General features: G+C 44.4%; 2 protein-coding genes across 11 annotated transcripts in view; one reads left to right on the top strand and one right to left on the bottom strand.

Moving 5' to 3' along the window:
• Positions 1-23,736, top strand: part of LOC125946439 (uncharacterized) — a 283,769-nt gene that overhangs the window by 202,693 nt on the left and 57,340 nt on the right. The gene's annotated exons all lie outside the window — the stretch shown is intronic.
• Positions 12,027-23,736, bottom strand: part of LOC119456329 (protein couch potato-like) — a 133,388-nt gene continuing 121,678 nt past the window's right edge. For all 10 annotated transcript variants that reach the window (XR_007467590.1, XM_049669746.1, XM_049669747.1 and 7 more), the window contains one exon: positions 12,027-19,160. Coding sequence is in view for 9 of the 10 variants with exons in the window: in XM_049669750.1 (XP_049525707.1) it covers positions 19,106-19,160 (55 nt within the window). In the remaining variant the exon portion in view is untranslated. The remainder of the gene's footprint in view (positions 19,161-23,736) is intronic.

Raw genomic sequence — 23,736 nt, 5'->3', positions numbered from 1 at the left:
GTATTTTGTTTAATTCAGGAGCACGGAGACCTTGATGGAGTACCGAATTGAAAATAGGCTGGCATCAAGGCTCGCCGTCAGTGAGACAGAAGAAAATGCGCTTACAGTGACCGCGTTGACACAAAAGGAGACATCAGAAACACGATTACTTGGTAAATCGTGCGCATTAAGTGGATTACGTTACGGTAGCATGCCAAAAAAATTCGGCAAACCCCATATGTCGAAGTCAATGCAACTAGCATTGAAGCAATGTATAGCGACATACTGAATTCCGACTGCCAAAACGCGTCATCTATGAGGCGTGTCCTGCAGCCGGGCGCTTCTCTCTTGGCAGGGTGTGCCATCTAGCTGCGCTCTCTGAAGTCCGCGTGTAGCCTTCGAGATGCGCGGCGCACCTGTGCGTGCGAACTCTGAGAAGTGCGTCTTGTATGAGACGTGTGCCGGTACACTCTCGTACTTCCTTCTGGACACGCTCTGCCCTCTAGCGGCGCCACCACGAAGTCCGCGCGTGGCATCCGAAATAAAGCGTCGGGCTGCTCAGCTTGAGAAACCCTTGTGACATGGGTTCGATTCTACCCAGCATCGGAGAAATCTTAAAGATTTCTAAGAGTGTGGCACGTACCCATATCAGAAGGATCGACGCGTTGTAGTGCACGTTAAAGAACCCCAAGTGGTCAAAATTAATTCGTAGCCTTCCACTACGGCGTGCCTCATAATCAAAACTGGTTTTGGCCCGTAAAACCCCAGAAAGAAGAAGAAGAGGGATCGACCAAGAATGGGGGCATACCCAGTGGCCCAAGTTGTCGCGTGAAAGAGGTTAGCTACATATAGCAAAGTGGGTAAAGTTCCGAAAGAAGGACATAAGCAGTAGCCTGTTGTGCTCAGTAAGAGAGCCGACAGGCAACGAGATGGAGATTCAGGTTGGTAAGGACACAGACGACTGGTCCGTCCAAGCTTATGCTCGCACTATGAGCTTTTTAAAGCACCTAGTCCTGTCCAAAGGATTGCAGAAGTTCCGTGACGACTTATATTGGGAGTATTCTGAGTCATTTGATGATATACCTGTTTAGCGATGCGTTTAGGTTGAACCAATGGCTCTATACTAATTTCTATTAGTACCTGTACTCGGCTTAGAGAAAAAGCACATGCTGCAACAGGCCTTTTGTCCACACTGCGCGTGGTGCACCATGCCATCAGGCTCAAGTCACTCTATTCAGGGACTCTACTTGCGACTATAAAATAACCACGTAATTTTTGAAGACAAGGCCTTTTTTGCTTACTTCATGCGGGTTTGGCGTATCTAAGTCCGGACTATCTATCCTGTAACCTCTTAACAAAAGTGGCAATTTTGTTTTGAAGGTCTTACGAAACCGAGAAATGTATCCATATGTAGGCCTCAATAAGACAAGAAGCATAAATTAGTCGCAGACCAAGTAATATTAACGGTGTGGGCCTAATTAACGTCAATATAGTCGAACATTAACCACATGGCACCATGAACTGGACTATCCTGGACAAAAAAAATAAAAATAAAAGGCGTGTCAACCAAAGTCGAAAGAAGACAACGCCGACGTACATGCGCGTAAGAAAAAAATAAAGGAAGAATGAGAAAAACTCGACATGAGCATTATAGAGGTTCTGAAAAAAAAAACAATATTACTGCTAGCGCCATCTGCCGAGTACGCGCTAACGTACACACGCGCGCGGGGTATCCCTGATGTCCCCGCACACCCCACCCTTTCACCACCCTCGTCGAGATTGCGTGCTTTTGAATGCAAGATCTTTGCTGACTTCGCACGTGTTTGGCGTATCTGCGACCTGGCTATCTTGATACCCCATTCAGAAGAAAAAAGAAAGGATCAACCAAGTGTCGATGCTAAAGGAAACAAGGTCGACGTAATTGCGCGAAATACGATATGTATATGACACGAAATGGTTGAATAATGAACATAGAAAAGAGGCAGAAAGGGACAGAAAGGTGTATGATAGAGAGATACCAACATTTATTCACCGAATCATTTCAACCGCCAAGTACCTTGACCTTGTCGTCCACAGCGTCGACACTTGGTGGACTCTTTCTTTCTTTATTTTATTTTATTGACATGGTTGAATCGTTCATATCTCTTCTGTCTACTTATTGTAATACATTTTACAGCGAAGCTGTTAAGGGCTAGTTCCCCCATGATCGTGTCCGCGTGTAGAAAAAAAAACTAACTCGGCGCTAAGGCGATGGTAAACTCGGCGGTAATGCAGTTCCACTGAACGTGAGAGCTGGGGAAGTGTGGAGCAGTGATTCGCCGGTGTTTCCCTGGTGTTTTCCTTGTGTTTATCTTGTTTTATCCTGTGTTTAATTATCTTGTGTTTAGCTATCATCATCCGTTTTGACACCTTTGCTAAGGCACAACTGGTCGAAAACCGCCACGCACATGCAGCCAAAGCTTTGCTGATGATAAAAGTGATTTTAACGAATTTATGTTACTTAATTCGATTATTTCATGAGTATTCTTGTATTTTATATTATTCTGAATCTAGTTAGCTTAATTTTACCCGGTTTTGCGCAGGTATTGGCCTGTTTTGTCCCTGTTTTGCGCTTGTGTTTTCTGAGCGTGACGACATGACACATGACACATTAGACGCCGACAGCCCAGGCCCCTAAAGTGATCCGCACCTAAAACTATCATCATCAGCATCGTCTTCTTCCGCCGCTGGCTCGTTGGCGTCCCTCGGTTTGCGCTCGTGCCACGTTGGATACCGTGACAAGCACGAGTGCTTGTGCCACTGCTCCCGTGTTCGTCGTGTCGTCTGCTCCCACAGCTGGCTGCGTTGCCGCTAATCATTCCGGCGTAGAATTTCACTTCTGTCGTTGTAATGGGCAGCCCGCGTTTACGGGGGTATGATCCATTCATGAGCGACTGACAACGTGTCCTCACGCGTTTCAGCAACGCCGCCGCGAACGCGCTCGGGAAAGGGCTCGTCGTCGACGCGCCAATTCTGGCGTGAGGGCTTCCGAAGACCAGGCGAAACGTCACCGAAAAGCTGCGGACGCCGAGTTGAGGGAGCGCGACGTTGAGGCCAAACGTAAGTGAAGAGTCGCCGACCCCAAGTTGCGGGAGCGCGATGTTGAGGCCAAGCGTCATCGTCGTCTTACCCTCCAGGAACCCGACAATGGTGGTGCACGCCTCGGAAACGCTAGCGCCAACTTCCGCAGTGCGACGGCAAGGTTTCAACCAACCTCCTTGGTTTCAACGCGAGTTTTAGATGCGAAGCAGCTTATGGTCGGGGCTATGTCACTCCCTCCCTCCCTCCGCCGTGTGGCGTCCACACCCCTACTGCGCATGCGCATCCTCCTTCCCCTCCTCTCCTTTCCTTGTCTCATCTCCTCTCTTCCCTCCTCCTCCTCCTTTCGTTGTCTCATCTCCTCTCCTCTCGGCATTCCCCCTCTCCTCTCCGACGCTCCTCTCCTCTCCGGATTGCGCAATGAATGGCAACACCTGCGGCTCCGCGCGCGATAATGCGAAGCAGCTTAGGTTAGAGACGCGATGGTAGGCGCCCCAGAGGCACCGGCAACAGTCACCAACGCTGCGCGCGTTCGGTGCGAACGCGGGCAAAACTCCGACGGCGTCGACAACAGTTCTGCGCGTTGCTGCTGCTGATGCATGTCCAAGTTTATACAGCTGATAAAACTACCTTGAGTCGACCCCATGGCTGCTTCGCATACTACTCAGGGTTCCCCTACGGGAAGATGGTGTAATTTTTTTTCAACCTGACCATTCATGATAGACATGTTCGGTTGGGTGATGCCCAACGACGATAGGCCCATTCTCATGGGGGGGGGGGGGGGGGGAGGAAGGGGGGGGGTCAATATTCACTACAGCAGACCCACCATAGAAGAAGAGAAAGCCAGCACTCTACTTTGAAGCAGCTGAAGAAGGTACAAAAGGGGTACATACACGCACGCCACACATTTACAACGAACACATATATAAAACAATATATAAAAAAGAGCTGAAAGAAAAGTGAGATATGGTGGCTATGAACTGCCCGGTCTCCATCATTCTCGCTCGCTAAATAGAAGGTTTAAAAAATTCAGAGCCCTTCCACTACTGTGAAGATGGAAACCAGCGAAGTTGTGACTAGCTATCTTGTAACGTTTTTCACGCATAAGAATTAAGGCTATAAGAACTGAACTGAAATCTTGTAAATTTTGTCAGTTTTGCCTGACTCTGGATGAAATATTGACCTAACTGGTAGCTTCATATGATTGTGCCTAACAGAAACCGGGCCCCTATAATGCACCCCTTCCCATTTCTTCTCGTCCAGGGAATAAACAGTCGTTTGAAGAACAGTCTCTTCATCACTTTATGCCCAATCACACACTATCACACTAGCGCTACCAACCTACTATCAACACTATCAACCTTCAAGGTTATCATTTTGAACGCTATCAACCTTCAAGTTACATATCTTCAAGGCAACCAGTATATCTATAAATGCTTTAGCTCTTTTATATTTAGGGTATTCTTGCAGTCTCACTACAAGCATTCTTGCGAGCTCTTTTTTTTTCTGCACAAATCACAGCTTAATGAAGCCACACATCCATTCTTCCGTCAATATGGTGAATTCTGTAGTCCGTGTACACTACTAGGAATGATGCACCATGCAAGTCTTTCAACAAGTTCATGCATCTAAACTAAGGTCTGCATCATGTCTCCTCATTGAAAATGCCGAGCGTGTAAGGAAACTCGGCGACAACGCCTCAAGCGCTGCACTCTTACCCCACGCGATGTAGAAGAAAACTTGATCAGCTCCCGGGTACCAGAACTAAGACGCACGGGCCGCATTCCAAGCGGCCGCCCTGGGCTCGGAGTGCACAAAAGACGGCGCTACCAATCAGGTCCCTAGTCCCAGCGGACGTTCTGTCGACGTCAGTGCTGACCGCGCCATAACCGTGGGCTAGCGAGTCTCCGAAAGGCTATCCTGATAAGTAACACAAAATGTAACGCAAAGGCCAGCCATGTAGCAGCGTTCTTTTCTGTATACGTCGGGCTCTGCCCAAATGACTTCGCCACCTTGTTCGAGAGGCGCCCCCTGTGGAAGCGAAGCTTGTCAAGATTTAGCCTTCACTATTTTATTGTCTTTTGGTGGAAGACTGGAGCGCTGCACATGGGTCACGAAGAACTGGTGTGTTGGCGAGTTTGGTTTGCAACTTGCAAATGAATCTTTAGGATTCGTCTCTGTACACCGATTGGGATCAGGTGAAAAAGCATAGTACTGCTCCGTGTGTCACTTAAAGGGGCCCTGAACCACTCCTCGTGCTTGGTGAAATAACATAGTCCGCGGGTAGAATACGCTGCTGTGAACATCTCAGCCAAGTTTTGCTGTCGTACGCGGCGCGTGGAGCTCGCAAGCGGAGCGCGAAGTCACCTTTCTCTCAAACGCCCTCGTTTCAACAGAGCCATGATCCTCACTCTCTTCTGTGTGATTTATTGCGCAATAAAGCACATTCCAATACGCGGCTGCTATTCGTCGCTGCGTTCGGTTACACTGCGGCCGCCACGGGGTACCGCCACGAGTCCACGGGCTAAGCGCACTGCGGCTCTCTGAGAACAATTGCGTTTGGCTTACGTTTAGCGCGGCGTAGGCACCAAAATCTGAAATTCGAACTGCGCGCCACGGTGACGTTTTGAAGGCGGAGCGTTGTGGCCCCGCCCCACTCCGCCGTAGCCTTCGCAGTGCAAGGCATTGAAGGAGGAAGGGGGAGCCCAGTGGAGGCCGTGTTTGATTGCCAATAACTCCACTTCTGCTGAACGCATTGAAGTACTTTTTGCGGCAAAGTATTTCTGAAATAGCCTATTTTCACCTCAAATGTATTTGTCCACTTCCATAAAAAGTGGTCCAGGGCCCTTTTAGGTCACAGTCTAAGGGATCATACATTGTAGATGAGTTTCTCCTACTTCGCACAGCGAATGACCCATTGCTTGCCGAGCCCTTTGGTAGTAAATTCACGAGTATAGTATCTTGCGACCGCTTGATTGGGTGACCTAGTGTCGCCTTCTCATTTCTTGGCGACGTATCTCTGGTTTGTTCTTATAGCGTTGCCGTTCTTGTAATTGACTGCACCCCACTTGTTGGCATCCCAAATTCAGTTTTTTTTTTGTTTATTTTTTTTTCTGGCTTTGCATGTCCAACCGTTCATTGTTCCAGACACTTGGATTATCGGGGCGATTTTAATGTTATACATGCTGTCGCCGCTAACGTTATGGAGGCTCCTAAAAATCAAACAATACTACCTAAATTGGTAAGTATGACACATTCTTGCGTATAGTCACCTCGCTAATCATTTAATTCAGTGTATTTATACCCTTATTGGCTAGAATATGGTTTATCTTATTAAACGTTTATATATTTCAGTCACGTTTAATTTTTTGTGTAACGCGTCTTAAGATGTAAAATGTAATTTTTTGCTATACGTATGAATTTAGCTTAGCATTTTTTTTTTCCTCGTGAGCTGTAATGGGTGATAAAAGACAGGATTGCACTGTAGTGGCCGCCTTGTGCGCCGTGAGGACAGTGCGCTCAAACGCGTTGGATTTGAACGAACCCGATTTCCTGCTTGGTCCGCAACTTCATAAACGTTACAGGGCGCGAATAAGTGCCAGTGTCGGGCGCCAAAACATGATAGCTGCCCTCTCATAAAACGCTTATATAGTTATTGGAAAACAGCTCGCGCTATTTCGACTTGGAACATCAAGCGGAAGTAGTGATAGACAAAAATTCCCCAGCCGCCATCATGATCGAGCCGCCTTGATGTCGCCGCCAGGTAAAAGCACTATCTCTGCCCTACAGCACATATGTGTGGGTAAAACAGGGTTTGCGTTCCAGCGCGGCCTTGATAGAGTCACGGCCGGGCTCGACTGGCGCGCGCACTCGCTTCTTAGAACCGAGCGCACGCGCCAGTCGAGCCCGGCCGTGATAGAGTCAAGTTCGTTTGATCGCAGCTCGCTTGAGGGCAGCATGATGGCGGCGCGCAAGCCGGCCAGACTATTGCGAAGGTACGGCGCTTAAGAACGGGACAACGGAGGCGACAAACACGAGCGCTGTTCGTGTCTCACGTCTGAAATGACAATAAAAATGCCGTGTTTATTAGCTATCTCCTTACCCTGTGACACCTTGTGGACGCAAGGTATAATGAGAGGCGACTCATTTGGTTTGCTCTCTTCAACCGTATCTTTCAACTGTTTTATGTTTTTGTGTTATGTGCTATGATTGTGTGGTCGAAGCTGCATGGAGGCAGGCACTTAATGTCAGTCTTTCAATTTAGAACATCTAACTAGGAGCCACAGCGTGGTCAGAAGACATTACAGCGCTTAAACATAATAAAGTATGCCACTTTTTTTATTATTACCGTCCACTTCCCTAAGTCGAAGTTATGAAATCCTTTATCCCCTCTCCTTATAAACACCAATACCTTTGGTTAACCCATTCCTGTAATTCAGTGTCCTTTGCAATACTTTTGTGGTAGTTCACTCGTAAAATCCGAGCGTATGAATGTCTTTTTGAGCCCATAAAGCACTTTTCTCACCTCTAAAGCATGAGATTTTTCTACAGGAAAGCACCACACAAAATTAAAATATCAAAACCACGCTACAACGTTACACTGCGGCAAGTCAGTCTTCAGCGTGTGATTCCCTTTCGCAATAAACAAGTTTGATCATGTCGGTTCTGCGTAGATTTCCTATCTTTCGTTCTTCAGGGTCTGAAGAGTGTTTCAATTCAATAAGCACAACCAACTAGCCCCAGCCTTAGCTCTTCCAGCCACCACCTTATAGCTTCGTTCATTCTGAAGTCCCCACAAAAAAAAAACCATGACCGTCACATTTACCTTCTGCATGTTCCATTGTTGATGTGTACATCTTCTGAGGAATTGTTCCTGACTTTTTCATATACTATTCAGTAGAACCACACATATTTCCACGCCGCCGATTACTCAAACCGCCACTTGGATGAATTTACCCGCTTGCAGGCGCACAATGTGACTACACTTACTGAGTAGTGCACAGTGGTGTTGAAGTGAAAACAAATCTTAAGCATTGCTTTTGTATTCCTTCGGTTGCGTGGCTACTAAATGTGGTGGCTAGTTCATATGTGAAGGGGTACGTTGCAGTGGAGCTTCGCGCCGTTATTTGAGAGGCTTAAGGGTCAGTGCCTTTTTTAATCTGCCATAATCGCTTGTTGTCTGCATGGGAAGGAAACGAACAACTGACAACTTTATCGCGTGTGCTACACTTGTTTCCCACATGATCAACATAGGGAGGCGATGTGTGAAAACGCGCCGATGCGAGTGTATATAGACTATATGCTCTCTTTAGGGTCCTTGCATACGTGTTGAGGCATCGATACACTGCACACTTTGTCGGGAAGTGATTGCAAATTGTGAGCCGGGGCTTGTAGACAAAGTTTGCAAGCAGGGGGACCAAGCAGTCCAAGATTTTTGAACGCGCTGCGAGGTGCTGATGTTTCCATCTTGTTCACGAGCATGCGATTCCTATTTGCCAGCGATTTGAAGTTGTTCGTGTTCTGCTGATTTATCCTGTTCAGATGTAGGGCATGAAGAGCCAATGTGTTCTTTTAAAGTGGGACAGCTAATCGTCCTTGCTAGCAGAGGGCATGCTTCATCACGTGCTGTTCTGAACTCTCAGGCTTGCTCTGCCGGGTTGTGGAGTTGCTCAGCATCGGGGTGGGATGGAATCTATACAAGTCGTTCATTAAGGTCGAGATTTTGCGTAGCCCGGTCATTAGAATGTGCCATGAACGAAGATAACGGTGTCTCATTGCTTAACAATCGGAATGGCAACTCGATACTGTGAAGTGGCCATCACCATTTGTGTGAACGTAAGAAGTTTTCTCTTGTTTCACGGTTTGATGCATTTGTTTGATACATCAAACGTGCTACTCGCTCACACTTTTCCGTGGCTACATTGAAGCGAAGTCTTTCCTAATCTTGCTTGCCCATTTATCGTTCACGACATGGTAAGTTAGAAGCGGATTGAGCATTCTAAACGGCTACCTTCAGTGCTCAGGAAGCACTTTGCGTACCTGCACATTGATCAGCCACCAAAACATCTGCAGACGAGAGTTCAAAATCTCGGAAAGGATTCTCTTCAAAAATTATGACATTTGCACATGCCCTGTAAACTCTATTCGCTGCTCCAAGAAAGGCTTACTGCGTGCAAACGACTTACCTGCACCGTCTTTCAGCACGTCTGTAGCCGCATTGGGTCTCGCAGTGATGCATCCATGGGTTTATACGTGAATGATTACTCCAGAAGCCTTCAGTTATGGTTTGTTTTATTTTCTTTACATGTCAATCACGTCAACAGTTCAAGCATAAAGCACACACATCCCTTTAAAAACACAGTTTTGTAGCAAGACAGTACGAGATCGTCAGGCTTTTTATGTTTCACGATATCAAAAGGGAAATGTTAAAGCACGCAACAAGCTCATAAAGCTAAATACAGAAGCATAAAACCACTTTCTAAACAACTACTCTAGCAAAGGAATTTCAGTTATTTCACTGTAGAAACAAATTTTGTCAACCTAGACTCTTTCACAGAGAAGAATTTGGTCAAACAAGAAAAACTGAGAATTCTGAAACTTATTGAAAAGTTTGTTGCAGCCTGTAAAAGTAATTGAGCTCCTCGGGGCCCTCGTTTCACCTAGGTTAATCTACAGTCACAAAACTGTTGGGGATGCTAGGAAACATTTTGTTTCTTAATCGGGCTAACAAGAAGGCCAAGGCATTGCCGCATGCAGTCCTTTTTTTGAGGACAGTTCAAACATCTGCATTCACATCACGACTACTCTAGGAGTTCTTACAACCACAAAACTACAGCAACAAACAGAGGCAATTGGAGTCATTGTTTAAAACAGGTTTCAAGAAGGGATAGTATATCGCACTAGTGTTCTGCATAAGCCTAAATATGCGACAAACGTGTATTCACCAACATGCACGAGTACATAGCTTATTGTAAGGAATAGGCTCACGCATAATTCCCGTTTCATTTTTATAGAATATGCTTAGTAGATTACGGGTACAAACTTCTACCAGGAAACATTACAGGGCGTATACGAACACGTAATACAGCATAGAGGCATTGAACTGGCTCAACGCAAAAAAGTTGGAAGCCAGACTGGACGGAATCATTGCTGATGATGCGCACGCTTGCAAAAATTCACTGCTAATGTCGCACATGCAACGCTTATAAGGCGAAAACATTGCCATAGTCAAGACGCATAAAAATTGAAGAAATGCGACTCACAAGTAAAACTTACTATTACAACGACGCATCATTCTAAGACACATGTATATTGCAGTGATGCTGTCGGCGCACTCTTGCTTATGATGTGGATATCCACGTTTTATGCGAGCTTGGTCTTGGCAAGGCGTTGAAACGTTTCTCGCTCAATAGAAGAACCGACTTTTTTTTTTTTGAGTGAGTGAGTGTTAAAAAAGTGGCACTGGTGCTCTTGATTAGGGAACCCAGAGCTGCATGTATTGTGCCCTTTCTTTCAAGCATGTCTCGCATTAGTCATACGCTTCCAGAGCTCACCACAACTCGTCGCCGTCAAAAAGCTGCGCTTTTGTGCTTGCACAAGACAAGCAGCTTTCTCGGAACTGTTGGGCGTATTGCCGTTACATAAGAAAACGTTTGCAGGATGTACACGAAGTAGGGAATCTAAGGCGCTGTCTGGTCCTCTCGGTGTCTCGGAAGGCACAGCAGGCGAGGCTGGCTCGAAGGGGATTTTAGAACTGTGTTTCAAACCGTAAATGCACGTTGTCGTATTGGGTTCGAATTGGTAAAGTGCTATGGCCACAGCTGTAGACTCTACGGCCACACCTGTAGATATTTCGTGTCGACACCTAGCTTAGCTAAGGTAGCTAACAGAGTCGAATGCTTTGCCAGCTAGCACTTTCTGTTTTAATGCCGTATCACTGATAGCATGGAGTTCCTAATTACCCCTATCTATGACGACAGTGTGCCTGCCTTCCTATGTACTCATCATTCAACTCCCCAGCTCAGACGAAGGGTTTTGCTGTTGATGATATTTTTCTTCTGTTATTCTGTCGTTGTGGAAAGTTATCACTTAACTGCCTTAAATACTGACATTCTTTTTCCTTATGCATACTTACAGGTAATAATAAAATTAGTTACACAAACTGCAATTTGCCTTCGAGTTCAAGTGTTTGAGCAAGAAAGTCTTAAAAAACATTATGTGGAGTTAAATTGTTCAATACGATTTTTTTTCCGGGCACTCTATATCTATACATTCATCTTTAACAAACTCGCCGTTAAAGCGGACTGCTTAAATTAAGGAAAAAGTGCACGTAACCAGCTCTCTGTTTTGTTCAAGGTAAATAGTCCTTAAATATTTTTCGCGGACACGTGGCTAAGTGTGATGTTTTTACCGTTGCTTTAATAACTATATTCCTAAAGTCGGCATATGCGCACCACATTTACGGACTTTGGGCACATTTTCAATGCTCATCCTATTTCGAGCCTTGACTCGCCTGCTTTGTGAACTTCATAAAAAGGGATTCAGGGGTAGGCATATCAAATTTAAAGCTGTCTTTTTCCAACGTTCAGCGCTGGGGAGACGTATTGTTAGAAAATTACCTGTAATTCATTAAAGGCGCAGGAACAAATAGGTCAAATTAAACAGGAAACATAAATGGCCGAGGGAGACAACAGTTACTTTAGAAGCTTGCATTCCTGGTGAAGGGAAGGGCACAAACGGCACAAGAATATGTATCTTGCAAATGGTCCAATCTACATGCTACACACTACGCGTCTGGTTTGTACAATGCAGACTTGATGCCACTACATATGGTCCTCAGAAATCCCCAGCGTTATCACGGTTGCCTTACTCGCGTATTATAGCTCTCAAAGACAACCAGTGGCGCATATTCTAGAATGCGAGAAGCTTGAAGTTCCGCCAGCGGATTCTTTTTCACAACGAATGATGTATTCTCCGTATGTCTACTCTCTGGGACATCTTCATAGTCGTAAATCAAGGTTGCGTAAATTACTTTTTTGAGTTAGAAGCTTACTTAGAGGCACTCGTAGTGACATTTGATGTTGCCCGTGCAGTTTGTTTTATTATACAAAGCGCTTCCACGCTTGAATAGACTGTGCAGTGGGTGCAGTTGTTTCAGTCTAAAGTGTCATGCAGTTAGGTGTTATTGAGACGTCGGAAGTAAGTCGTATTTGTTCGTATTTTGAAAATATGTATTTGTCACCACAAGAATCCAAACTCTAGAAAGAGTGTCCTTGTAACAGGTGCGAAACATGTGGTTTTAAACACCACTGTTTTGATGTTTTTTTTTTCGCCCATGCATTCCCCCGTCGAAATGAGGAGCTTGTGTTTCTATTATGTCAGGAGACTGTTTACAAAAATGCAAATGTCATATTTCTTCCAAGGCGTCGATTATGGGAAGGATAGGACAAAACCCGTGAATAAACAGACACGACAGCATGCGGAGACTACTTAACAAGACGAATTGTGCGAGAGCCTATAATTTTTCATGATATGTTTCATTCTTTAGCGTTTGCACGCTTGACGTGTTCAGCTCAATACAATGCTGTTAAGTATGCCATTGTCTTTATGAACGCCAACACCAACTAAGCATACATATGTGTCAAACCTATAGGATTCATCCTATTCTATTTTTTATTCTACATGCCAAAGCAGTATTGGTGTTCTTGGGGCACGAGTAAAAGGTTAACAAGCAGGACACCATTTTTCACAAGACTCTTGCACACTGTACAAAATATTCGCTTTGCATCAATGTTTGCATCCTTAGACAGCTCAGCTTCTCTATCAGAGTAGACACCAAGCACAACACGTCTACGCACACTAAATTTGAACACGAATATCGGTTGTCTAAAAGCACAGAAAATGATGCAATTTCCTCTTATTTTTTTTTCATCTTGGCTTAATTCACGTCAACATGCCATCCAACACAGAACGCTACTCTTACGCCATCAGAGTAATCCGGAATATGTTTTCCTCTGTAACACATTTCCAAGCTAACACAACAGTAATAAAGCTTGACGCCGTCACTTGATTGTACGACTGCCACAGGCCTTACCAGAGAAGCAACACAGCGATGCTTGTGCATATAAAATGGCCTTGGCCAGTATTCCTTTAACGTGGTGGAGTCTATAAAGTGCATATAATGTAACTTCTGCGCATTTCATCACACAACTAATCAGCAAATAAAAATGCAATGGGTGAACATGTGTATTCAGCAGCTCACCTTGGCAAGTCAACTAAACGGTAATTGCATGCTTTCTGCGTAGATACTTCCATATAGAATTTCTGCTCGTTTGTTCGAGAGCTATATTCTATGCGAAAAAAAATTTGCTAAACGGCGGTAACAGTGATTGAAAATGAATATGACCACAAGTAAAGGTAGGTCAGACACTAAAGCATTTGTTTTTGTATCTGGCTACATATATATAATGGGGCATAGGCACCGCTTATCAGCCATCTTTATTTTCGTCCTAAAAACGCCTTGAACACCGTACTTGGGTGTGTAAAATAAAGAAATTGACTCAGCACAATCTTGTGGTTTCGGATTACAAGAAACAGTTGAAAACATGAAATAACATGTATTTCGCGTTTTTGGGTACGACATCTACTCAGCATTGCTTAGTTCAGTCAAAGACACATACGTATGCATTTTACAGCTGTTACTTATTATGCTTGATGGGCGAATCTAAAGACGTCCCGATGCACTTGTTCTCGTTTTTATTACGTAAGTTACGCGAGTGAACAAACTGAACCTACGATCAACAAGCGTAAAAAATATCATCGATAACCTTTGCTCCCATTAACTCAAACACCGTACCGCTAAGTGATTGTCTACTGTATTTTCTAACGATTAAAGACAGAACGTTCTCTACAGTGCAGGCTACACCTTGAGGACGCTAGTCTTAATGTGAGCCTGAATACTGAAAATATCGGCTACAGAAAGCACAATTTCTGAGCGCGGCATTTCTTCTGTGACTGCGTCAAGGTTCCCATCTGGCTCAGTCAGGCTTTCGTATTACCCCTGCACAGGATTGCCACTTTACGAAGCGTGCCCGGAATTCCTTTTCTTTTCTTTTTTGTAGCATGGTAAGCTGAGAGCACTCAGAGCTTAGAGGAGCAAATATTTTGAAAGTATGTAAGAGCGTGTTTCCGGTAAAAGACTGTGTTCTCAGTTAAGTCGTAATCACTGAAGCTAATCACTCAACAAGTGGTTCACTGCGACCTGTTGCAATTATCAAAAGAACAATAATTTTCTATATGCATTAAGATTGCAGTATGTTCCACAAAATATTTGCTTCGCCCACTTCCGGCGTTGCGAAACCTAAACAAAGCGTTGAAATCTAAGGATGTCGCACAGATTCAAGAGAGGAAAACCACCCTCTAACTTCAGGCAGTAGGGCAACTAGAGGGTCGATAAGTTTGCTGTTTTTGCTACAATACTATTACGTTAACATTTTGATAGTGTGGTCCCATCAAACCGGCTGTGCGCTGCTTCGCATACTTGCATAATAATATGTTCACATTGACCAAAAAATTTGCTGCGGACACATACCTCTAAGTATCAATTGCTACAAAGCATTTGAGCTGCTTGCTCTAACTTTTCGAGAAGCTCTACAAGTGTTTCAGAATATGTGGCCTCTTTATATTGAGAAGTTATTCACACAGCTTTGTACCGACACTCGGGCCACAAAAATTGGTGCTGCATACCACCTGCAGTCCTGTAACTTCGGTGCCAAGCTTATGCTAGTGTCCTCGTCAGTTTGTCTTTTCGTAAGAGTGATGTCTCAGCTAATTGTGCAATGAATCATTCCGAAGCCACAGAACAACAAACCTGAGGGAAGTCATCCCTCCCATATTTCTCGAAACATTTGGGGCTAAAAGAAACACACTGGACCGGGAAGAATTCGCACATAGGCGTACACAATTTTAAAATTCTGGCTCCTGACTGATGGATACCATTTATCAAACTACTTATAGAATAAAGTAACATTACCCTACAACTATATTTCCTTATTGTCCTGCCAAGAAGTAATCAACGCGCAGTTTGGCCATTATGCAATAGACGATGGGAGAACAGTAACCTGCTATTGCATGGATCAAGAGCGCGCTTAACGTTTTCAGAGTGACCAAATTTGCACTCTAAAATCAATGCATCATACTTGTAAAACAGCTGTCATTTTGGTGTGAACGATCATTATGTGCATCTGGAGCTTGTTTTTGTACACTTTTGTATATAACCAATGAGTCTATTCTTCGGCTATGAATTCATCTGAGCATACATACAAGAGGCCCATGTTCCGAACATCAATTTTTTCGCACAAGTCAAATCACCGACCTTGTATTCCATGTTTTTTATTTATATATTTATTGGCGATATCATACAACCAAGTCTAACATTACAGTATTTTTTTTCGATCGGCTCAGAAAGCAAGCAACAATGACTGTCGTTGGAAGCTGTAAACATACGTAGGCGTGTTAGCTTTCTTCAGAATAAATCATCGTGAAGACAGAACCTTAGTGTTTAACGTAACAGCTTCATCTCAATAGTATCATAGCTATTGAAGCAACGTTTTGTTTAATTTCTGACTGATTTGTTTTAAAAACCAGCATCTGGCGACTTTTTTGGACCAGTTTCTTTTTTTCTGCCGTGTAATCATTGCATAATGCGTTGAGCTATCCTTTACACCTGTTATGCCGGACTACGAGCTCAAATCCGGCAGTGTAAAAATATTTCGTAAGAGTAAATGGGGGTCAAAATACAACTGCTCAAAAAAGTTCGCTGCCAGTATTTGTATTGAGGACGCAGTGCGATGCAAGAGTTCTGTGTCCATCAGGGCCCTCAAAGGAATATGGCTGGCAAGTACCAACATATTTGCCGGAATAATGACTGACTCTTTAAGCTATCCTTACGTAGGCTTGCTGTATGATCCCTTGAGAAGCGATATTGTACGAAGGTTTCCCACATTAGACTCCTAAGTGCCCAACGGTGCGTTTGAAAGCCACACAAATGCCTGCAGGAAGGACCATCGGAGCAACTCTATCAATGAGTGCTAGTTCAGGCCGCTTCAGCTATAAACGCGGGGATTTATTACAGGCTGAGTGCTTCAGACAATTTTGCCGAGGTCAACACAATGGCCGAACGCGTGCCGACGAAACTGAATAGACTTGATGTAACGACAACATAAAGGACAATACTAGCTGGAACTGTTTTCGAAGAGAAAGCAAGAAGCGTAACAGAAGGAAGGATATAAGGTACGTAATGGGACCACCGACACAAGGAGTAAGTTATATGTAACCACTGTTTAGTGATAAGTTAAGGGTGCTGCTGTTCCGAAGGTTTATTGGCTTTGCCATAGAAACGGCTTCTCCACGATGCATAGATGCTGCGAAAATAAACGTGACTATCCTCACCGGGTGCAGCCGAAACAAACCTGACACTCTGCTGTCCGTAGAAAGATGCAGAAATTATTTCGGTGTCCGGTTATTACATCAATATGCTAACGTCACCTCTCTCTCTGTGAAGTGTTGCACAAGCACGTCAGCACCCACTAATTCCTACGAATTAAAGATATTTCTAAAATATGCCAGACCACGACACAAATTATGTCATGACCTTTCCTCTGGAAATGGCGTAGTAGCCCTCACTATGTAAAAATGATATGTGCGAAGCATGTCATTTTTTAAAATCGCATTGATACCGTTTCACCTGCATCACAATGCATTCAGCCGGAGCTTCCAATTGTGTATTGTTGTCTTGTGTCTTTTGTATACCAATAACAACTGCTCCTGCGGAAACACACACGTCAACTTCACGCAGACTTTAGGGACGAACAGAATCTCTTATCTAGGTTCTTGCGTCTAGCATGAAAAAAAATTGAACATAATGAAACCACTGTTTTTTTTCAAGGGAATTACACCGCTGGATCCTGTTTCGCATTTTTCCGTACCTGCAGATAACATAGTGAAAGAAGTGTGGCAATTTTTCGAATCTACACATCATTTCTAAAGAAATGCCGATGGTCCCTTGATCTCCTTGAGGCACAAGTTGTCTTCTCTCAGCTCCTTCCTCTGAGAACGGCGTTGCGTATCTGTGTTTCCACAACCTACAAAACTATAGGAAGGTGTGATGTGCACTATGTAGATTCTTCGACACAATATGAATGCATGCATCTTGCTGTGATTTGGAAATACCGATTAAAGGAACTTTAGTAATCCTTCACTGGTGCAATTGAAAGTGCCGCGCGTCTGTTCAAGTGTGCTTTTGTGCGACCAACTTTAAGAAAGCTTGTATACCACGCGTTCAGCTACGGTTAACAATGTGCTAACAACGCCATGGTCGTTAATGTGTTCTCTTTGAGCGCTGAACGCATGGCAATTAAGGCATAGTTCTGAAGTCAGTCTTTTGTGGAAAGTGCCAGTTCAAAATATGCGCGTCGTATTGATCACCTTGAGCAAGATTTGACGTAAATGCAATCGTCAGGTCATTGTAATATCTGACGTCCTAGCAAATTATCTGTGTGGCGCAGTGTTCTGAGGTCACGACGACTTCCCACTGTTCGCGCCCTTATTGTTTGGTATGGTAGAATGTCGTCCACAAATAGGTGTCTAAGCACGTGCACCGGCTTGTTCTTGCAATTGGAATTTTTACATGCACTTGCAACTTGGCCTCAAATGGTTCATGATTTCCTTTTAGAACCCAAGTGACGACGATTGCTAGCACATTCACTCACACACACCAAGATTCTCCCTACTTCAAAACAAGTGATTAAAATGTTCGTTTTCAAAGTCTTGATGTCGAATTGAAAACAAGGAAGACTCAAAATCAAAGTTTATAATTAAATAGCTTTAGTAACAAAAATACAATACACAATAATCATGCAAAAATGGTCCAAACAAGCAGTAACATATTCAATGGTTATGAATGAAAAAAAGGTAGCACTTGTAAATTATATAACAAAACAAACATATCGGCACGACCCAAAAATAATGAAAAGCAAATGATTATTGATAGAGAAAAGGCGTTAGTAATGAGTTCAAAGAATACACAAACTCAGTTGGATTCATAGGTCACTGGGAACATTACTGCCTCACAAAAATACATCTCGGAAGCAAAGTATGCTCTGATATCTATGATGTTATGTTTTCCCTGTTCACAGTACAATTCTTAAAAAGTCCGCATCCTATTTTGAGTGCTAGCACAATAAAAGTTCACACTATTGATTAAATAAATTAAGCTTTAAATTTAGAATATATCTCCATGACACACACGATAAAAATCGTCTTGCTATAAATATATTGATTACAGTTTTTCTTTGTACACTGTGACTAGTACATCATTGTGAACCCAATTTCTTGTTTCTGTTTTTCGGTTCAAACAGCTGTCTCTTTGGTCTCAACATGTATTAGCGATAGTTGTATTAGCTGGCTGTACTTTGGAGTATCATGCAGAGTTCACAAATATATTTTCCGCAGTTTTCCGCAAGCGCAATCCAACGCATGGCACAACCGCGTGAATGTAAGCACAAGACGTCGGGATGCACTGTATCAGCAAGGACAGCTTTCAGAAGACAAAACGCGAGAAAAAGAACACTAAGCATGTACTCAGACACTCCCGACAAAGACGTTTTGAAGCATCAAAGGTAGTCGGCGCTCTGACACCAGTCAGTCGGCGCTCTGCACAACAGACTTCTAAACTATACTCATCTATCACACAAATACAGTATCGTCACCTCACACGGATAAAAGCTGCGCTGTGCCGATACGCCGAAGCACGATAAAGGGTAGCAAGACAATAAGACAGTATACAAAACGAAAGGAAACCAGAAAAGAAATAGTCGCTAAACACTCAATGCTTGCCTAAATAACTTTTTTTTTTCATCACAAACTAGTGGCGTTTCCCGCGGGAAACGCGAATAATGCAATGTACTGAAAATATTGTCCAAGCCTTCGCCTTTGGTTGCTTGCACTGCAGCCTGCTGTGTACACCCCTCGAGCACACACCGAGATTCACCTAAGGAAACTTGAAGCGTTTTCTCGACTGTTGCAGTTCATCATTCACGGGATACCTGCGGGAAGAGCAAACAGAAAAGGGGGAATTGTTAAGGGCACTAGGCATCCAAACAGTCATTAAGATGAGGTACGGCCGACCATAACACATGCATAGTATTCCACGATTTATATCTGCAGAATGTGTGTTTCTTTTTATCAAGTAGAATAGTTTTACAATGTTATGAACAAAGGCGTACACTACTTTTAACGGATGATTTCACCCATTGTGAAAGTTTGGAGTGTGATGTTCGAGCAGCTGCTACAATATTCGCAACACGTACGCATGGCTAAGCAACTGCAACAGGAACTTTTACTCATCAGAACTCTTTTGTGCGATGCCAACTGAAGGATTACTTGGCCCGATTAACTAGTTCGACCATTAGAAATATTTAGACTTGATAAGCCTAACTCAATAGTGACACAGGCTATTTCTTGTGCAGAAAACGCACAGTAGAACATTGCATGAGACCACGTTAAATAAAAATGAGAAAAAGGGAATACATTGAATTCGAAATGCGGTGACCATGAAAGGGCCACATACATGATAAATGCTTGAAATTTTCGGTCAGCTTGTAAGTTTCACAAAACGCACGAAGGTCGTATCTCTTTAAGGACCACCAATATGAGAATCTCAAGTAGAACTTCCGTCAAATATGCCAGTGTTTTCTATGTCTTCACTTTTACTGGTAATAGTAAGTTATACACAGTAGTTTGTTGTTCTTGAAGATTCTTTGCATCATAAGATGTGCAATCACGAAATGTTTTCCTTGCGTTAGCAAATTTGCCCTATTGGTAGCACTGACTCTTGCCGTCCTGTAAAAGCTTTGTCGCGTATGTCTTATAATGCAAAAGCAAATAACAAGAAAGCCAGAAAAAGACGCAAGGTGGGCATTCAATTCTGGAGGCATTCTGGATGGCACCACAACGTCTCACCCCAAAGGTTTCAGCACGGCACGCAGTATCTCTACCTTGCTAGCGCAAGTTTGTCAACATATACGCGAAGCGGTGATTGGTGAGTAAGAATATCTGTCAGCGACGTCGTGTGCTAGAAAACACATACAGCGTCCGGAGGGCGGCGACGATTTCATCGCCGTTGACGTCATACGGAACCTCACTGCAATGGCGATGGCGACGGCGACGACGACGGCGACGCCGAAGGCAGAAATCTGCTTTGGAGTGTCCATATAATTGCTATCGCAATAAAATTTGTTGCAGTTTCACCCGAAAGGCGAAGCCTCAATTGCGATAGCAAATTAGTAGCAAATACGGAGTAAGGATAGTAGTTTTATCAGCTGTATAAACTTGGACATGCAGCAGCACCAGCAACGCGCAGAACTGTTGTCGACGCCATCGCCGTTTTGCTCGCGTTCGCACCGAACGCGAGCGGGGTTGGTGACTGTTGCCAGGGCCTCGGGGGGCGGCTCGGAGGTTTTCGACGAGATCAGAACGGGAAACTCGTCGAGCAGCGTCGGAAGTCTTTACCACCTTCTCGCCTCGCAACATTTTTATATAAATACGCATTTGGTGCCGCAGCTAAACGTCGCCTCCCCTCCCTCCCGTCCCCCACGGCCTTTCGCGCGACGGAAGAAGTCGCGTTTGCTCTCTCTCTCTCTCTCTCTCTATATATATATATATATATATATATATATATATGGTGATTGTAAAGGAGGAAAGAGACGCTTAATTCTGCAGCCCTTCAGGGAGCACGGCGCAGAACGCACGTTTGCTCTCCGACGTGCGTTCGCTCCCCGTGAAAGCGCGCGTCCCTCGCGCCCTTTCACTTGCACATACAGCGTCCGGAGCGCGGCGACGATTTCATCGCCGTCAACGTCATACGGAACCTCACGGCGACGGCGACGACGACGCCGACGGCAGAAATCCGCTTTGGAGTGTCCATATAGTTGCTATCGCAATAAAACGTGCCTTTGATGGCACGTATTTCATTGGCAGTCGTATGCAAAGAGCCGTTAGTAGCTTTTTTTTTTCCTACCTAGAGTGCAGAGAACCACAGCCGCTGGATTAAATTTTTTTTTTTATCCAGCGGCCATGACAGAACTGAGCTCACAGCATTGTCGTTTTTGGGGTGTAATTGTTCGAATGCGAACCTTTTTGCATGATGCTATCTGTACTTTTCCAAAAGTGTTGCTCTCTTATACGAGAAACATCATTCGTTACTCTGTTATGTTGCCCTATTGGGCGTGAGGACATACTGTGCCTCCATCTGCCGCCAGCTCGCGAGTGGCGTGTAAGGTTGGATCATGTGCGGAGCGTCTGCTTGGCAGCGCTGGGTGCTACGTTCTCCATCGTACGGGCGCGCAATTTGGGCTGTAGCTATTATTTATACGTGAGAGTGTTTTTGTTTTGATTGAACTGTTTTGTAGGCTATATGAGAAATTTCAGTGATTTTCCGAATCACTTTATCAAACCTTGCCGTGTGTACTGCCTGCGCTCCAGCTATACTGCGCGGAAATGGACCAACACGCAAGCGTTTACGGAACCTAGGCTGTTGTTAATACCTGGTGGCCCGCTTTTAAATCTAGCATTATGCGCATAAAATCATGGAAGTTGGCCCTCAACAGTAAATGATTTGTATACGGGAAAGCGGTCATTCAATTGTCAGGTGCAGCCAGTAGTACGCGCGGTATCGCTACGTGTCGAGTTTCAGCGTTTGGCTTGCTTGAACACAAAAGAGAATCTATTCAGCGATGCTCAGGAACTCTTTGTTGGCATGGTTTCTCGTTGACGACGTTAGCATGCCTGTCTTATTCTGTTGCTTCAGTCAGATTGTCCGGGATTTTTTTTTTTTTGGCTACGGTTACAAACAGTTTTATATCTGCGAAAATTGTGTGATGTAAGCGGCTAGCGGCTTTTTAGCTTAACTCTTAGCCACAACGTGATTAGCCCGAAAATTGTTCAAGAAGCTTTGGTTAGAATAATATAGTCCAAGGTTCTGCTAGCCTTTGGGGCGAGTGTATCATTCATTTGTTGCTGATAGGCAGCTGACGGCGGCATCGTGAGTTGTTTATATGTTTCTCAGTACTGATTGGCCCAGAGGACAAAACTAAGTGCAGTTTTCTGCTTTTAGTGCAGATAACGCCAAGAAAGGAAATATCTCGAAATCATAATCATTGCATACTGGTCATAATTTTGCATTATGCTTTTGAAATTGCCAACTTTATGCAGTGCTGGTACCATGACGTTGTAAGCACTGCTTATTTGATTTTCCGTCAAAAAAACGGGCAAGTGAGTTTCTTTTTTTCGACGGCGAACGCTATCGAGAAATGTATAGCCTGCGCTTCAGAAACACCAATCTTTCGCTAAAGTTAACGTACGACGGTGCTACTATGGACGCGTTATATAATAAACAGTTGGACCAGTTATAATTAGGGCAGTAAAGTGCCCTTTCTCACGAAGGTCAACTGACACCACCCAAAATAAGCGCGCGTGTCCGGATCGCAACATACCACAGGAACTCCGGGATGAGCCCGCTGATACGAGAACCAAAATGTAGCATTCCGAGCGTACTTAGAGCAACGTTTCGCTGCTAATAGGATGGTCGGTTATTTTAGACTACCATGGACAACATTCCTGGACAAATACGCTTAAACTTGCACTCGGCCGCGCAATGCTTGAAACAGTGAAGCTGGGCGATCGTAGCCCAGCATTTTCCGGAAGTTCTCGCGAACTCTTCATCTTATTACTTATGATGATAACTTCTTTTCACGCGTCTCGGACTTACGGCCGTCACGGCGCGTTGCATAGCGCAGCTGGCAAAGCGCCGCGTTCCGCGTTCCAATGCCGACACCGCGTTCCAGGAGACCCGCTCCGTGAATGCGTCTCTCTCTCTCTCTCTCTCTCTCTCTCTCGCTTTCATAGCACGCAAAACCTGTTCACCTCGGAGAGCACGAGCGTACGAACGGGCCAGCTGTGGACGAAGACGACGACGCTCGAACGCAATCATATGGTTCGCATATAAATAAATGCATGTTCTGCAAGCGTGGTTGTATAGCCTAGTGGTTACGACGCTTGCTGTGGGACCCCGGCGTACACGGGTTTGAATCCCGCCTCGGCAAGAAAGTTTGTTTTCTTTTATTTCTTGGTAGTTCCTTGATACGCACCACGAACCACAAATTACGGCTGGCTTAAACAGCTTCGCTGTTAAAAATGCTAGAACATGCCTCCTAAACTGCGCGATAAGATGGCTCCCTGGAAGCAGTGCGAGCGCTACCGAGGTGAAACAGCGTCACGTGATCCAACATTCGACGCAAGAACGACGGCAGCGCCAGCACTTCCAGTGGTGGCGCTCGTGCCCCATAAGTTCATTGGTAAGTGTGCAATGTTCTATCGACACAGTTATCTTTTTAATAGTCTTCGCTCTTGCTTTCGCCGTGTGGAAGCAGCGCAAAACTGTACGAAAAATATTGGATGCGAAGATTTGTTCACGAAAGAAAAATGAAAAACGCACTCCCAGAAGCGTAGAAATAAGGCATTGAGTTCGCAGAAGAGAAGCGGTATGAAGACTCTCACAGTCAATGGCATTATTTCTATATGGACACACATTTTATAAGTTTGAGTCTCAAGTCAGGCAAGGAG

The sequence above is a fragment of the Dermacentor silvarum genome, chromosome 6 (genome assembly GCF_013339745.2).
Source record: "Dermacentor silvarum isolate Dsil-2018 chromosome 6, BIME_Dsil_1.4, whole genome shotgun sequence".
Lineage (NCBI taxonomy): Eukaryota > Metazoa > Arthropoda > Arachnida > Ixodida > Ixodidae > Dermacentor > Dermacentor silvarum.
Note: the sequence above shows the minus strand (reverse complement) of the source record. Positions and strands in the feature narration are given on the sequence as shown.